The 17600-nt window shown below is 44.1% G+C and overlaps 1 protein-coding gene across 1 annotated transcript in view; it reads left to right on the forward strand.

Annotated features, from left to right (window-relative positions):
- The window catches only part of OTOP1 (otopetrin 1), a gene marked incomplete at both ends in the record, with an annotated part of 42544 nt that overhangs the window by 24660 nt on the left and 284 nt on the right, over window positions 1-17600 (forward strand). Inside the window, one exon of the mRNA XM_082611330.1 lies at window positions 2431-3359. Within this exon, the coding sequence (XP_082467456.1) occupies window positions 2431-3359 (929 nt within the window). The remainder of the gene's footprint in view (window positions 1-2430; window positions 3360-17600) is intronic.

Raw genomic sequence — 17600 nt, forward strand, 5'->3', positions numbered from 1 at the left:
TTGTTCCTATTGGAGCGCCTGTCTCATGACTCTTCATTTTCTTCCAAAATTCTTTAGCATTTGTGACCTGTTGCTTCTATATTAGAGCACTGGGGTTGAGAAGAATATGGGGTAGAGGAAGGTGTAATGTACAGGGGCCTGATGTCTCAGGTTTGGGTCTTGTTCCCATCACCTTCTAGCTGTGTGACCTTTGGAAAACATTCAACCACTCTGAGCCTCCCTTTTCTCTTTTATGAAGTGAGGGGACTTGAACCATGTACTTTCCATGAGTCCTTCCAGCTTTAATGTAATGCACATCTATCCTCTCTGTACAAACCCAGGTCAGTCCCAGAGAGCAACTTTAAACCCGTTTCCTCACCAGTGGGGTGAGGATGACAAAATCAGGGGGACATACTACATTTCTTCACCACCCCTAACCAGCAGCCCACTCTTGGGAAGGCCATTCTCTTTGGACCCCGTTTCCTCATTGGTATCAATAACAGTAACAGCAGTGTCAAGAATAACAAAAAGTTTTGTTAAGCATTTTCTGAGTGGCTGGCTGGCACATTAAACTCTCGTCCCAACACTCTGAGGTAGGCAACAGTGACCTCATTATATGGATGAAGCCATTGAGCCAGAGAAAAGTTAAGTGACTAACCCAAGATCACAAAGCAGATGGATGATTGAGCCTGGATTTGAATTCCAGCAATCTGGCTCCAGAGACCTTGGTGAAGATGGGATTAGATTAATTTATAAAAAAGGACTGTCAGCTCTAACATTCTGTTAATCTGAACCTTTTCTCCTGAGTATTTCCCTTGTCTTTTGCATTGTATAGTATTGTGTTACAAGTGTTGGGGAAACTCCTTATGAATTGAAAATTGCAGTGTTCTGCAAAAGTGAGGGTAATTAATGCTACTACCAAGGTTTTTTGTCTGTATCATATAAATTAAAACATATCATAAATTAAAACAATGACAAAACGTAAAGAAAAAATCCACAATAGCACCTACCCAGAAGTGCACTTAAATGCTGTTAACATCTGGTTATTTTTTGGTCTTGGTGCTATTTATTTATTTATAGTTGAGATCATACTGTACATATTCAATCATTTTTTTCTACAACATACAATAAGAAATAGATTTTACATTGCAACCCAAATGAACACATACCTGTATGTGTGTACACATGAAATAATAATCTTACTATATCAGAGACACTCAAATTTCTATTGTATTTGATTCCATTCATTCAATCCTGTTTTATTCCATTACAATTCCATTAAAAAAAATATTGGTTGCTACCCTCTAAGTTGATTTCACAACTGAGTTCTGGGTTGTGGTATGCATTTAAAAATACTGGATATACAATTTGTTCTTACTTTTTTCCCATTGTTATTATAACAATTATTTCCTTGTATCATTAAAACACAATTATAATTTTTAATGACTGCCTACTATTCTATTGTAAGGATGTACCAAAATTCATTTAACACTCCCTAAATTGTTACACATTGAGGTGTTTCTCTTTCTTTCTCAAAAACACACAACAAAATTTTACCTAATGCTTTGACTATATTTTTGACTTGTCCCTTAGAATAGATTGGAATTATAGGCCAGAGACTTTATATCATCTTTAAGTCTTTTGTTCCTATTTCATTATTTACTTACAGCTTTTCCCCTCCTTGTTATGAAATGGTCCTTTATACCATTGCCAAGTGTCTTTCAGAAGGTGGGTCCTGTCTTGTGCCACACTTGCTGGCTTCCAATACTCTCAAGAGGAAAATTTTTGCCGTTAAGGGGCATTTTCCCTCACAAAGTTGTTTTTAAAAAGTAATTTAAAAATCACACAGGTCAATCATATTCATATAGAAAGTTTAGAAAATACAGCGAAGCAAAATCTAGAGAGAAACTTACATAAGGTTGTATGTCAATTATATCTCAATAGAAGTTTCTTTTACTGAAAAAAAAAATCACCTGCCATTTTTCTGCCCAGAGATAAACATTGTTAACATTTTAGTTTATGTCCTTCCAATTTTTTTCTATGTCTGTCTATCTCCCTATCTCTCTGTCTCTGTATATATATATCACCAAGATATCTATAATTTATAAAAATGGAGCCATACTCTAGCCTCTTTGGCAGCTGCTTTTGTTCAACAGTGTCTTCTGAACATCTTTATATGTTGATAAGTAAATTTCTAAAATACCATTTGCAATGACTGGACAATATTCTAATGTATGGATAAGATCTAATTCGTGTAATTAGTACTCTTTGGGGAGTATTCATGGCTGTCAATTTAGCCATGATATGAAACATGACAAAAAGCCATGAAATAAAGCTTTTAATTCAATGTCAAACCCAAGCATGAATCCACAGTGAGAATATGTGTTTTGTGGTTTTCTGCTTCGCCACTGAATGTGCTAATTGTCCTCCCCTGTGGTCTCTCCCCCCTAGTTTTAGATGACCACACGCCTCCGTGTAACTGCACACCCCCGACCCTCTGCTCTGCCATCTCTCACGGGATCTACTACCTCTACCCTTTCAACATAGAATATCAGATACTGGCCTCCACGATGCTCTACGTCCTGTGGAAAAACATCGGGCGCAAAGTTGACAGTCATCAGCATCAGAAGATGCAGTTCAGGTCTCACGGGGTCATGCTGGGCTCGGTACTGGGCCTGACCGCACTGGCTGCCACCATTGGGGTCATGGTGGTGTATCTGATTTGGATAGGGCGTTCCAAAACCAGGAGCGAGTCAGCACTCATCATGTTCTACCTGTATGCCATCATCTTGCTCATACTCATGGGGGCGGCAGGGCTGGCTGGGATCCGGATTTATAGGCTAGATGAGCAATCACTAGATGAGTCCAAAAATCCGGCCCGCAAACTGGACGCAGACCTGTTGGTGGGCACTGCCTCTGGCTCCTGGCTCATCTCCTGGGGTTCCATCCTGGCCATCCTCTGTGCTGAGTCCCGCCCCCCATACACCTGGTACAACCTGCCCTACTCCATCCTGGTGGTTGTTGAGAAGTACATCCAGAACCTCTTCATCATTGAGTCCATTCACCGAGAGCCAGAGAAGCTCTCCAAGGACATCAGAACCCTGCAGGTGGTCACAGTCTGCAATGGCAATGACACATCCCTCCCTTCTTCTTGCTTCGAGAGCAGACCTGCAGCCGGGGACGTGGCTCCCCAGGGCAGTGAGATGCCACATGCGGCCAATGGAAATGTGTGTCTGAGAGAAGTTGGTAGCAAAGAGGAAGAGGAGGAGAGCTGGGAAGGGGCCCTGGACCCAGCCTGCCACCCCCATTTCCTGCAGGGCAATGCCCAGAGAAGAGTCTTAAGGAATATTGCAGCCTTTTTGTTCCTCTGCAATATTTCGGTAATCTGCAAGTTATTTCTTTATTTAAAAATATTGATTAATCTATTTTCCTTGCCATTTTCAAATAAGGAATGAAGGCAGCTTTTAATCAAAATAATTTAAATGTAAGGTTAAAATATTAGACTGGAACATAGGCTTATATTCTACAAATCTGCTTACTGAGTATCTGTATGCCATGGACTGGGGTGGGAACTAAGAATTAAAGGTGAAAAGACGTAATCTCTTTCCTCAAAAAGGTCACAGTGTTAGTGGGAGAGGGAGACAAGGAAAAAATATAATACAGTGAATATGGTAAATGCTGGGACAGGGCTATCTGCAAGGTGGAATGGGAGCATGGATTCAAAGAGGGACTTCAATAAGTAGGGGATGCTTGAGGTGAGACAGAGACTCAGTTAAGAGTGCTTTTGGCTGCAAATAACAGAAAGCTTGATCAGCAGTATCTCCAGTCTTAAAGACAAGAATTCTGGAAGTTGGCTGTTCAGGGTTGGCCTGGCAGCTGAATCCTATCATCAAGGATCCAGGCACTGTTCACCTTTCTACTGAATGTGGTTGGCACATGGTCATAGGGTGGCTGCAGCAGCACCAAGCATCACATCTGGGTTCAAGACAGGAAGACAGAGGGAAGGATTGGTGCCAGGCAATGTCTGCAATTGATGTGACCACCCCTAACTGCAAGGGAGGAGGGGGAAGTGGATGGTTTGCTTTCTAGCCTCTATAATGGACGGTAACAAGGTAGAAAAAGATGTATAATCAGCCACTCAATATTGTCTGCCTCAGCCTCAAGGAACAGTTGGAAGTTTACCAACTGTGCTCAAGGCACGAAAAAGAAAGGCTTGGGGCAGAGGGCACATGATGTGCAAAGACACAGAGGCAAAGGACACCATAGCCTATTTGAGCAGCACCAGAAGCTTGTCATGAATTCCATACACGTGATGCAGGGCGGGAAACAGGATGGAGGGTCTGGTTAGACGGGTCTGGCTTGAGCAGAGCTTCATAAGCCTGGCTGAGTCTGGTCTTCACGCTGAGGGCAGTAGAGGACCCTCTCAGATTTGTGTTTTAGAATGATCTTCTAGCAGCAACGTGCAGGAAGGATGGAGGGAAGTAAGATCAAAGTCAGGGAAACCGGAACAGAAGCCCCACACAGCTGCCCAGAGAGGAAATGATGGGAACTTGAACCAGGGCAGTGCTGGTGGGGATGGGGAGAAGGAAAAGGAATACAAAGCATTGTGTGTTGCTGGGATTTGTTCTAGAGGTACATAGAAGGGTGGCAGGTCTGGGTAAAAAGGAAGGAGAAGCAGACTTTGGTGCACACAGGCATCTGCAGTGACCGTGGCTGGTGGAATGGTGACGACGCCGCAGCCCATGGGGCCCGCCCATCATCGCAGCCAACTCTCTGCTACTAGCCTCCGTATCATCAGGGCTGCTCTGTTTCCCCAGAAGCTTACTGGCTTTTTCGCTTCCTCTCCCTAATATCAGTTGGTGCATGTCCAGGGACTGCAACTTTTGATATTACCCTAAGGCCACAAAATTGGGAGGGTCCATCTGAAGCTGAAAGGGCCATGTGTCTGCCAGCCAAATCTGATTCTTGCTTTGGTTCACCTGGACCTTGGTCCCCCTCCAGGTCGGCAGACAGATATGGGGAGTTCTGAAGGGAGAAGGGGTCCCAGAAGAGTGTGGCTCCAGGTGCGCCCTCTTCTTTCATCTTATAGACATTTATGGGGCACCTGCTCTGTGTCAGGAACTATGCGGGTGCAGCAGTGAACAAAGGACTTAAAACAGGAAAACAAGAGAGAGATATTAATAGCTACAGTGGGGCTGCATTTTATGTAAGGCTTACATTCCAGAGAGGGGTGTATCAGCTTAGATTCTTATATAGTCAGAGTTGGTTCTCGAAAGCCCCTAACGCGTATTGTTTTTTATGCATCCCAAGGTGTGAAGACCTCTCTTTTCAGTGAGTTCAGAGAGACCACTTTCCCTGTATTGGTGTTTTGCTTGATCACCAGGTGGTACACTTGGCTTTTTGCGTTTTTGGACCAGCTTGACCGAGAATAGCACTGCTATACTAGAATCGGGTGGCAACTGATGGTCTCTTGGGACCCGAAGCCCAGGTCCGGCGCTCTGGACCAGGAGAAGGACACGTTTTATCTCTTCATCTCTGTGCTCTGCCCCTGATGGCCCCAGGCACTGCCTCCATTCCCTGGGGAGTGAGCCAGAGGACGGAAATCATTGCAGGCTGATGTCTTAGGATGACCTGAGCCAACTCCACGGGCAGCACTTTGAAACCCTGCACTTCATCCCATGTTGTGCTAAAGGCATCTGGCAGAGGCAGGAACTGTTTCTGTCCGGGACCAGGAGCTGGCGCAGAGGCAGCGGCTGGAGGTGCTGGTGTGCACGACCACGTGGGGCAATTGGCAGCTGTGGGGTGGAAAGTAAAGGGTGGTGAGTGTGATGATGGAAGACTTTGGGTGCTGTGGGAACACTGGGGTTCAGGGGAGGCCTCCTCTTGGTGGAGTGGGGCAGTCTGGGTGGAGCAGCAGGTATGGGGAAGGCACGGATGCAGAGCAAGGCAGGGCTTGCTGGATGTGCTCAAGAACTGGAAGGAAACCCACGTGGCTAGAACTTGGAGAGCAAGAAGAGAGAGGCGTGGCCTGGTAAGCCATGGCCACAAGCCAGGACTTAATCCTAAATGCAACAGAAAACCATCTAAGGGTTTTATGCTCTGAGTGACAAGATCTGATTCGTGTTTTTATTCTTTTAAATTAAATTTTAATGGTGGTAATGAACACATAACCTAAAATTTACCATTTTAACCATTTTCCAGTGTACGATTCTGTAGCATTTAGTGCATTCACATAATTGTGCTACCATCACCGCCACCCATCTCTAAAGCCTTTTCATTTTGCAAAACTGAAATTTTGTACTCATGAAACAACTCTCCATTCCCTCCACCCCCATCCCCTGGCAACCACTGTTCTACTCTCTTTCTCTATGAGTTTGACTCTGGGTATCTCATATAAGTGGAATCATACGGGATTTATCTCACGTGGTGCAAGGACCTTCAGGTTCATCCATGTTGTAGCCTGTGGAGGGAGAGGGATGCCAAGAGTGGCTCCCAGGTTCTGCCTTGAGTTCCTGGTACATGGTGATGCTACTTATGGAGATTGGGGTCTCTGGAGGGGGAGCAGGCTTGGGAGGGGCTCAGGTGGAAGGAAGCATGTGAGTTTAGTACTGGACACATTCAGTGGTAAGGTCTCTTGGACGTCCAAGTGGACATAACCAACAGGCAGATATTTTGGTTTTCTATTGCTGTGCAACTAGTGACCCCAAATGCATGACAAAAACAACAACCATTTTATTATGTCTCAGGAACTTGTGGGTTAGGAATTCTGGCAGGGCTTGACTGGACAATTCTATTCCTAATGAAACTGACTGAAGCTACTGGATGCGCTGCTTGGGTTGGAAAGTCCACGATCTGGTGCCTTGGGTTGGGGAGCCTGAAAGGCTGGACTCAGCGGGGACTCTGGCTGCAGTGTATTCGTGGGGACTCTCCAGCACGGCGGTCTCAGGGGAGGTGGACTTCTTAGATGATGGCTCAGGACCCAGAGCCAGGCTTCCAAAGGACTGGAAGTGCCAGACTCTTAAGGTGTGGGTGTGGACATTGCACGGCACCATTTCTGCCATATTTTTTGGGTCCAGCAGTGATAGCGTCCACCCACATTCAAGGGAAGGGGGCATAGGTTGCCTTTCAAGGGGATGAGTAGCAAGAATTATAGCCAACTTCACAGCAGATGGAAAGATCTGGATTTCAGGAAAGAGGTCCATAAACTCTTTTATTCTCATTTTCTTTATTTTTTTTAACATATTAATGGAGTATAATTTGCTTTACAATGTTGTGTTAGTTTCTGCTGTATAACAAAGTGAATCAGCTATACATATAAATATATCCCCGTATCTCCTCACTCTTGCGTCTCCCTCCCACCCTTCCTATCCCACCCCTCTAGGTGGTCACAAAGCACCAAGCTGATCTCCCTGTGCTATGCAACTACTTCCCACTAGCTATCGGTTTTACATTTGGTAGTGTATATATGCCAGTGCTACTCTTTCACTTCATCCCAGCTTACCCTTTCCCCTACCTTGTACTCAAGTCCATTCTCTACGTCTGTGTCTTTATGCCTGTCCTGCCCCTAGGTTCATCAGAGCCATTTTTTTTTTTGTTTTAGATTCCATATATATGTGTTAGCATATGGTATTTGTTTTTCTCTTTCTGACTTACTTCACTCTGTATGATGGACTCTATGTCCATCCACCTCACTACAAATAACTCAGTTTCGTTTCTTTTTATGGCTGAGTAATACTCCATTGTATACATGTGCCACATCTTCTTTATCCATTCATCTGTTGATGGACACTTAGGTTGTTTCCATGTCCTGGCTATTGTAAATAGAGCTGCAATGAACATTGTGGTACATGACTCTTTTTGAATTATGGTTTTCTCAGGGTATATGCCCAGTAGTGGGATTGCTGGGTCATAAGGTAGTTCTATTTTTAGTTTTTTAAGGAACCTCCATACTGTTCTCCGTAGTGGCTGTATCAACATTCCCACCAACAGTGCAAGAGGGTTCTGTTTTCTCCACACCCTCTCCAGCATTTATTGTTTGTAGATTTTTTGATGATGGGCATTCTGACTGGTGTGAGGTGATACATCATTGTGGTTTTGATTTGCATTTCTCTAATGATTAGTGATGTTGAGCATTCTTTCATGTGTTTGTTGGCAATCTGTATATCTTCTTTGGAGAAATGTCTGTTTAGGTGTTCTGCCCATTTTTATATTGGGTTGTTTGTTTTTTTGATATTGAGCTGCATGAGCTGCTTGTATATTTTGGAGATTAATCCTTTGTCAGTTGCAACTATTTTCTCCCATTCTGAGGGCTGTCTTTTTGTATTGTTTATGGTTTCCTTTGCTATGCAAAAGCTTTTAAGTTTCATTAGGCACCATTTGTTTATTTTTGTTTTTATTTCCATTTCTCTAGGAGGTGGGTCAAAAAGGATCTTGCTGTGATTTATGTCATAGAGTGTTCTGCCTATATTTTCCTCTAAGAGTTTTATAGTATCTGCCCTTACATTTAGGTCTTTAAACCATTTTTTTAATAAGATTTAAATCAGGTATTTGCTCAGATTTTGGAACTATTTTAGGCTAAGCTTTTTTTTTTTTTTGAAGATGTTGGGGGTAGGACTTTTAGTAATTTATTTATTATTTATTTTTGCTGTGTTGGGTCTTCGTTTCTGTACGAGGGCTTTCTCTAGTTGTGGCAAGCGGGGGCCACTCTTCATCGCGGTGCGCGGGCCTCCCACCATCGCGGCCCCTCTTGTTGTGGAGCACAGGCTCCAGACGCACAGGCTCGGCAGCTGTGGCCCATGGGCCCAGTTGCTCCACGGCATGTGGGATCCTCCCAGACCAGGGCTCGAACCCGTGTCCCCTGCATTCGCAGGCAGACTCTCAACCACTGTGCCACCAGGGAAGCCCTAAACCATTTTGAGTTTATTTTTGTGTGTGGTGTTAGGAAGTGTTCTAATTTCATTCTTTTACATGTAGCTGTCCAGTTTTCCCAGCACCACTTATTGAAGAGAATGTCTTTTCTCCATTGTATATTCTTGCCTCCTTTGTCAGAGATAAGGTGACCATATTTGTGTGGGTTTATCTCTGGGCTTTCTATCCTGTTCCATTGATCTATATTTCTGTTTTTGTGCCAGTACCATACTGTCTTGATTACTGTAGCTTTGTAGTATAGTCTGAAGTCAGGGAGCCTGAGTCCTCCAGCTCTGTTTTTCTTTCTCAAGATTGCTTTGGCTATTTGGGGTCTTTTGTGTTTCCATACAAACTGTAAGATTTTTTATTCTAGTTCTGTGAAAAATGCCATTGGTAGCTTGATAGGGATTGCATTGAACCTGTAGATTGCTTTGGGTAGTATAGTCATTTTCACAGTGTTGATTCTTCCAATCCAAGAACATGGTATATCTCTCCATCTGGTTGTATCACCTTTAATTTCTTTCATCAGTGTCTTATCTGCATACAGGTGTTTTTTCTCCTTAGGTAGGTTTATTCCTAGGTATTTTATTCTTTTTGTTGCAATGGTAAATGGGAGGGTTTCCTTAATTTATCTTTCAGATTTTTTATCATTAGTGTATAGGAATGCAAGAGATTGCTGTGCATTAATTTTGTATCCTGCTACTTTACCAAATTCATTGATTAGCTCTAGTAGTTTTCTGGTAGCATCTTTAGGATTCTCTATGTATAGTATCATGTCATCTGCAAACAGTGACAGCTTTACTTCTTCTTTTCTGATTTGGATTCCTTTTGTTTCTTTTTCTTCTCTGATTGCTGTGGCTAAAACTTCCAAAACTATGTTGAATAACAGTGGTGAGACTGGGCATCCTTGTCTTGTTCCTGATTTTAGAGGAAATGGTTTCAGTTTTTCACCATTGAGAACGATGTTGGCTGTGGGTTTGTCATATTTATTATGTTGAGGTAAGTTCCCTCTATGCCTACTTCCTGGAGAGTTTTTATCATTAATGAGTGTTGAATTTTCTTGAAAGCTTTTTCTGCATCTATTGAGATGATCATATGGTTTTTAGCCTTCAGTTTGTTAATATAGTGTATCACATTGATTTGTGTATATTGAAGAATCCTTGCATTCCTGGGATAAACTCCACTTGATCATGGTCTATGACCTTTTTAATGTGTTGTTGGATTCTGTTTGCTAATATATTGTTGAGGATTTTTTCATGTATGTTCATCAGTGATAATGGCTTTCTTTTTTGTAGTTTTCTTTTTTTGTGATATCATTGTCGGTTTTGGTATCAGGGTGATGGTGGCCTCATAGAATGAGTTTGGGAGTGTTCCTCCCTCTGCTATATTTTGGAAGAGTTTGAGAAGGATAGGTGTTAGCTCTTCTCTTAATGTTTGATAGAATTCGCCTGTGAAGCCATCTGGTCCTGGGCTTTGGTTTGTTGGAAGATTTTAAATCACAGTTTCAATTTCAGTGTGTATGATTGGTCTGTTCATATTTTCTATTTCTTCCTGGTTTAGTCTTGGAAGTTTGCACTTTTCTAAGAATTCATCCATTTCTTCCAGGTTGTCCATTTTATTGGCATTTAGTTGCTTGTAGTTGTCTCTCATGATCCTTTGTATTTCTGCAATATCAGTTGTTACTTCTCCTTTTTCATTTCTAGGTCTGTTTATTTGAGTCCTCTCCCTATTTTTTCCTTGATGATTCTGGCTAATGGTTTATCAGTTTTGCTTATCTTCTCAAAGACCCAGCTTTTAATTTTATTGATCTTTGCTATTATTTCCTTCATTTATTTTTCATTTATTTCTGATCTGATCTTTATGATTTCTTTCCTTCTGCTAACTTTGGGGTTTTTTTTGTCCTTCTTTCTCTAATTGCTTTAGGTGTAAGATTAGGTTGTTTATTTGAGATTTTTCTTGTTTCTTGAGGTAGGATTGTATTGCTATAACTTCCCTTTTAGAACTGCTTTTGCTGCATCCCATAGGTTTTGGGTCATCGTGTTTTCATTGTCATTTGTTTCTAGGTATTTTTTGATTTCTTCAGTGATCTCTTGGTTATTTAGGAGTGTATTGGTTAGCCTCCATGTGTTTGTTTTTTTACAGTTTTTTTCAGGTAATTGATATCTAGTATCCTATGTTGTGGTTGGAAAAGATACTTATACAATTTCAATTTTCTTAAATTTACTGAGGCTTGATTTGTGACCCAAGATATGATCTATCCTGGAGAATGTTCCATGAGCACTTGAGAAGAAAGTGTATTCTGTTGTTTTTGGATGCAATGTCCTATAAATATCAATTAAGTCTGTCTTGTCTAATATGTCTTTTAAAGCTTGTGTTTCCTTATTTATTTTCATTTTGGATGATCTGTCCATTGGTGAAAGTTGCGTGTTAAAGTCCCCTACTATGATTGTGTTACTGTCGATTTTCCCTTTTATTGCTGTTAGCATTTGCCTTATGTATTGAGGTGCACCTATGTTGAATGCATAAATATTTACAATTGTTATATCTTCTTCTTGGATTGATTCCTTGATCATTATGTAGTGTCCTTCTTTGTCTCTTGTAATAGTCTTTACTTTAAAGTCTATTTTATCTGATACTAGTATAGCTACTCCAGCTTTCTTTTGATTTCCATTTGCATGGAATATCTTTTCCCATCCCCTCACTTTCAGTCTGTATGTGTCCCTAGGTCTGAAGTGTAGTCTTTTGTAAACAGAATATATAAAGGTCTTGTTTTTGTATCCATTCAGCCAGTGTATGTCTTTTGGTTGGAGCATTTAGTTCATTTACATTTAAGGTAATTATTGATATGTATGTTCCTATTACCATTTTCCTAATTGTTTTGGGTTTGTTATTGTAGGTCCTTTCCTTCTCTTCTGTTTCCTGCCTAGAGAAGTTCCTTTAGTTTGTGATAAAGCTGGTTTGGTGGTGCTGAATTCTCTTAACTTTTGCTTGTCTGTAAAGGTTTTAATTTCTCCATTGAATCTGAATGAGATCCTTGCTGGGTAGAGTAATCTTGGTTGTAGGTTGTTCCCTTTCATCCCTTTAAATATGTCCTGCCACTCTCTTCTGGCTTGCAGAGTTTCTGATTAAAGATCAGCTGTTAACCTTATTGGGTTTCCCTCTTATGTTATTTGTCACTTTTCCCTTGCTGCTTTTAATATTTTTTCTTTGAATTTAATTTTTGATAGTTTGATTAATATGTGTCTTGGCATGTTTCTCCTTGGATTTATCCTGTATGGGACTCTCTGTGCTTCCTAGGCTTGACTGACTATTTCCTTTCCCATATTAGGGAAGTTTTCAACTCTAATCTCTTCAAATATTTTCTCAGTCCTTTTCTTTTTTCTCTTCTTCTTCTGGGACCCCTATAATTTGAATGTTGGTGTGTTTAATGTTGTCCCAGAGGTCTCTGAGACTGTCCTCAATTCTTTTCATTCTTTTTTCTTTATTCTGCTCTGTGGTAGTTATTTCTACTATTTTATCTTCCAGGTCACTTATCCGTTTGTCTGCCTCAGTTACTCTGATATTGATTCCTTCTAGAGTATTTTTAATTTCATTTATTGTGTTGTTCCTCAGAGTTTGTTTGCTCTTTAGTGCCTCTAGGTCCTTGTTAAACATTTCTTGTATTTTCTCCATTCTATTTCTGAGATTTTGGATCATCTTTACTATCATTACTATGAATTCTTTTTCAGGTAGACTGTCTATTTCCTCTTCATTTGTTTGGTGGGTTTTTACCTTGCTTCTTCATCTGCTGCATATTTCTCTGTTTTCTCATTTTGTTTAACTTACTGTGTTTGGGGTCTCCTTTTTGCAGGCTACAGGTCCTTAGTTCCCATTATTTTTGATGTCTGTCCGCAATGGGTGAAGTTCGTTCAGTGGCTGTGTAGGCTTCCTGGTGGGGGGCACTGGTGCCTGTGTTCTGGTGGGTGGGACTGTATCTTGTCCTTCTGGTGGGGAGGGCCATGTCCAGTGGTGTGTTTTGGAGTGTCTTTGAACTTAGTATGACTTTAGGCAGCCTCTCTGCCTAAAAGGTGGAGTTGTGTTCCTGTCTTGCTAGTTGTTTGGCATGGGGTGTCCAGCACTGGAATTTGCTGGCTGTTGGGTGGAGCTGGGTCTTAGTGTTGAGATGGAGATCTCTGGGAGAGCTCTTGCCAATTGATATTACATGGGGCTGGGAGGTTTCTGGTGGTCCAATGTCCTGGACTTGATCCTCCCACCTCGGAGGCTGAGGCCTGACACCTGGCCGGAGCACCAAGACCCTGCCAGTCACATGGCTCAGAAGAAAAGGAAGAGAGAAAAAAAAACAAAAACAAACAAAAAATGAACAGACAGAATCCTCGGACAAATGGTAAATGCAAACCTATACAGACAAAATCACACAAAGAAGCATACACATACACACTCACAAAAAGAGAAAAAGGAAAAAAAATATATATATATATATATTTTTAAAAAAGGAAGAGAGCAACCAAACCAATAAACTAATCCACCAATGATAATAAGTACTAAATACTAAACTAAGATAAACATAAAACTGGAAAGAAATTAGATGCAGAAAGCAAACTCCAAGTCTACAGTTGCTCCCAAAATCCACTGCCTCAATTTTGAGAACATTTGTTGTCTATTCAGGTATTCTTCAGATGCAGGGTTTATCAAGTTGATTGTGGGGATTTAATCTGCTGCTCTGGGGCTGCATGGAGAAATTTTCCTTTCTCTTTTTTATTAACACAGCTCCTGGGGTTCAGCTTTGGTTTAGGCCCCGCCTCTGTGTGTAGGCTGCTCTCAGGAGTCTGTTACCTGCCCAGACAGGAGAGGGTTAAAGCAACAGCTGTTTAGGGGGCTTTTGCTCACTCAGGCCAGGGGGAGGCAGGGGTACGGTAGTCATAATTGGGATGTGGGGCGAACCTGAGGCAGCAGAGACTGGCGCAATGTTACAACAGCCTGAGCTGTGCCGTGCATTCTCCCGGGGAACTTGTCCCTGGATCACGGGACCCTGTCAGTGGCGGGCTGCACAGGTTCCCAGGGTGGGTAGGGGTAGTGACCTGTGCTTGCACACAGGATTCTTGGTGGCAGCAGCAGCAGCATTAGTGGTTCATGCCTGTCTCTGGTGTCTGAGCTGTTAGCTGCGGATTGCGCCCGTATCTGGAGCTCATTTAGGCGGTGCTCTGCCCACTGTGCACAGACAGGGGAGGAATCCCCTTTCCTTGTGCACCCTAAAACAATGGTCTCTTGCCTCTCTAGCAGGTCCAGACTTTTTCCCGGACTCCCTTCCAGCTAGCTCTGGTGCACTAGCCCCTTCAGGCTGTGTTCACGCAGCCAACCCCAGTCCTTTTCCTGGGGTCTGGCCTCCGAAGCCCGAGCCTCAGCTTCTAGCCCCCGCCCGCCCCGGTGGGTGAGCAGACAAGCCTGTCGGGCTGGTGACTGCTGGTCGGCACCGATCCTCTGTGCGGGAATCTCTCCACTTTGCCCTCCGCACCCCTGTTGCTGTGCTCTCCTCCGTGGCTCCGAGGCTTCCCCCCTCCACCACCTGCAGTCTCTGCCAGTGAAGGGGCTTCCTAGTGTGTGGAAACCTTTCCTCCTTCATAGCTCCCTCCCAGAGGGGCAGGTCCCATCCCTATTTTTTGTCTCTGTTTTTTCTTTTTTCTTTTGCCCTAGCCAGGTACGTGGGGAGTTTCTTGCCTTTTGGGGAGTCTGAAGTCTTCTGTCAGCATTCAGTAGTTGTTCTGTAGGAGTTGTTCCACATGCAGCTGTGTTTTTGATGTATTTATGGGGAGGAAGGTGATCTCCATGTCTTACTCTTCTGCCACCTTGAAGGTCTCTTCCTTTTCTTCTCATTTTCCCTCCCTTCTTGACAATATATCCTCTGTGTGCCTACTGGGGGCCAGCAGTGCTGTGAGTGATGAGGGTGCAGCATGCCCCAGAGCTCTGGTCTTCCTCCTATGGGGCCTATAAGCCAGATGGCAGGACTAGCAACAAAAAAATCAAACAGGAGAAATGCCTATAGTGCTGCGTGCCCTGCAGGGAAGTAAGAAAGGATGGGCGTGAGGTGGTGCTTGGATGGCCATGGCAGATCACATGGCCAAGTTGGTGGGAAGGGCTTTCTCAGGCGGTGGGATTAGAGACCAGAGCTGGATGGCAGAAGGAGCCATGGGTGCTCCAGGCAGAGGAATCAGCCAGTGCAAAACCCTGGGTGGGAGGAGCTTTCCTCCTTTGAGAAGAGGAGGAAGGGCATGTGACTGGGGTGGGTGAGTGGGGGACAATCTGGGGAGCTGGGCTGGGGTGTGGTAAGGGACCATCTAACAGAGGGCTCTGCCATCCCAAGTAGCAGGTAGATTTTATTTTAAATGTGCTGTGAAGCCCTTGGGTGTTTAACCAGGAAAGGGACACCATCTTACATAAATAATTAATCTGGCGAAGAGTGGTGAATAAACTGTAGGCTGAGAGCTTAAGCAGGGGGCCACTGCAATGGTCCAGGTGAGATATGGGGGTGGTGGCCTGGCAGGTAGAGTGGAGAGAAACGGGTGGATTGAGAATTGATGGATTGGGTAACAGGCGGATTGTTATGAGAATGAGTGAGAAGATGAAGATGATGCCTGAAATTTTGATTAAGCCTCTGGGAGGAAGATGTTGCTGAGGAGATGGGGAGAAATGGGAATGTAATGTTGAGTTTGAGATTCATTTTAGACAACCAAGTAGCCGGTGGGATATACGAGCCTGCAATTCTCAAGGGTGGACCAGACTGGTGATTTAGATTGGGAAGTCATAGGACCATAGCTGGTATTTACAACCAGGACTGGGTGAGATCATCAGGGGTCATGGGTATAGGGTAGAGAAGAGGACTCAGGAATGAATGAGCCCTGGGACCAGCCAATATTAAGAGACTGAGCAAAGGAGGAGGAACAAGCTAAGGAGGGTGGGAAGAACCAGCTGGCGTGGGAGGATGACCCTTAAGGACCCAGAACACAGAGAACACAGTGGTCTAGAGATATAAGCCCACGAGTGTTCTATATGGAGATGTTAATGAAAGCCACGTGTATCAGATACCCATTGCTGCGTAAGAAATGAGCCCTAAACTCGGCAACTTAAAACAACAGACATTTCTTATTTCACAGCTTCTCTGGGTCAGGAATCTGAGTGTGACTTAGCTGGGTGGCTCTGCTCAGGGTCCCTTCCAGCCTGTGGTCAAACTGCCCACTGGGGCTGCAGTCATTTCATGGCTTGATTTTGGAGGGGAAGGGGGTCTGTTTCTAAACTCACTTATGTGGCTGTTGGAAGGATTCAGCTCCTGGTGGGCTGTTGAGATGAGGGTTTGAGTTCCTTGCTGGCTGCGGGCCTGAGATCCCCCTCAGTTCTTGGCCATTTGGCCTCTGCATAGGCTGGCTCACATGGCAGCCAGCTTCCTCTCTTGCAAGAGGGGGTGAGCAAGATGGACTCCAGAGTCCTTTTGTAACCTAATCTCAGAAGTGACATCCCATGACTTGTGTCATATTCTGTTAGTTAGAAGAGAGTCACTAGATTCAGTCCAACTCAAGGGGACAGGGCTCCACAAGATTCCCAGGAGGTGGGACCATTGGGGGTCACCCGAGAGGCTGCCTGCCACAGTGTAGGGGTGGAGAAAATTGTAGAAATGTCAGTATGAGAGGGAAGCAGGTCTAGGAGCCCAACAATTTAAGGGGAGGTAGAGGAGGAGGAGCTGGGACAGGGAGGCTGAGAAGGGGGAACCAGTGTGTAGGTTCCATGAGCAACAAAAATAATAGGTTATTGCTTTATGTTTTGCAGACTTAGTTGCCATTTTATTCTCATCTGAGCCCTCTGAGACAGGTGTTAGTATTCCCATCTTATAGGTGAGGAAACTGTGGCTTGGAGATGTTAAATTATAGTCTGTAAGTGGCAGGAACCCAGGGCTGGTTCCACGGCATGTGCTTCTCCTCCCGATCAGGGGGATGTGGGCAGGGCCTGGGCTGCCTCTCTAAGCCAAGAACAAGGCAGAAAAAGGACCACAGAACTCACCAGCCCAGACCCACGTGGCTGGGACCCCCAAGCACCAATGGTGAAATGTAAAGACGGGTGTGGGAAACAGGGAGCACCACTGTAGGAAAACACTGGGGGCTATGGGAACACACAGGGAGTTCCTGCCTGACTGGTTAGATCAAGGAAGGCTTCCTGGAAGGGGAGGTGTCTCAGGACTTGGAAGAAGGTAGGACTTAGCAGAAGGAAGACAGGGAGTCCCTGATAGAGGAAGAGGCAGGAGCAAAACCCTGAAGGCTGGGGAAAGGTGCATTTGGGGGCTGTGCACAGCCTGGGAGGGCCAGAGTGAAGGGCGTGATGAAGGATGTGGAGACGTGGACGTGTTCCCGATCACTGAGGGAATTTGGACTGTCTCCTGGAGACATTTGGAGCCCTGGTGAGTGGTCAGCAGAGGAGTGACAAGGTCAGATGTGTGCTCTATAAAGGTCACTCTGAAACCACGTAATGGGCTGGAGGGGGGGGAATCGAAGGCACCCACTGGAGTGGGGGGGATCATGGGAGGCATTGCAGCAGTCCGGGGAAGGGGAGACGGAGGACCAGACCAAGGTGAGGGCTGTGGGGATGGAGAGAACCAGGTAGGTGTGAAGAGCATTCATGCAGGATCGGGGCTCAGTGGACTGACACGCTCCATAGAGATGGGAAACACGCAG

The sequence above is a fragment of the Mesoplodon mirus genome, assembly GCF_964341445.2.
Source record: "Mesoplodon mirus genome assembly, chromosome: 2".
Taxonomy (NCBI): domain Eukaryota; kingdom Metazoa; phylum Chordata; class Mammalia; order Artiodactyla; family Ziphiidae; genus Mesoplodon; species Mesoplodon mirus.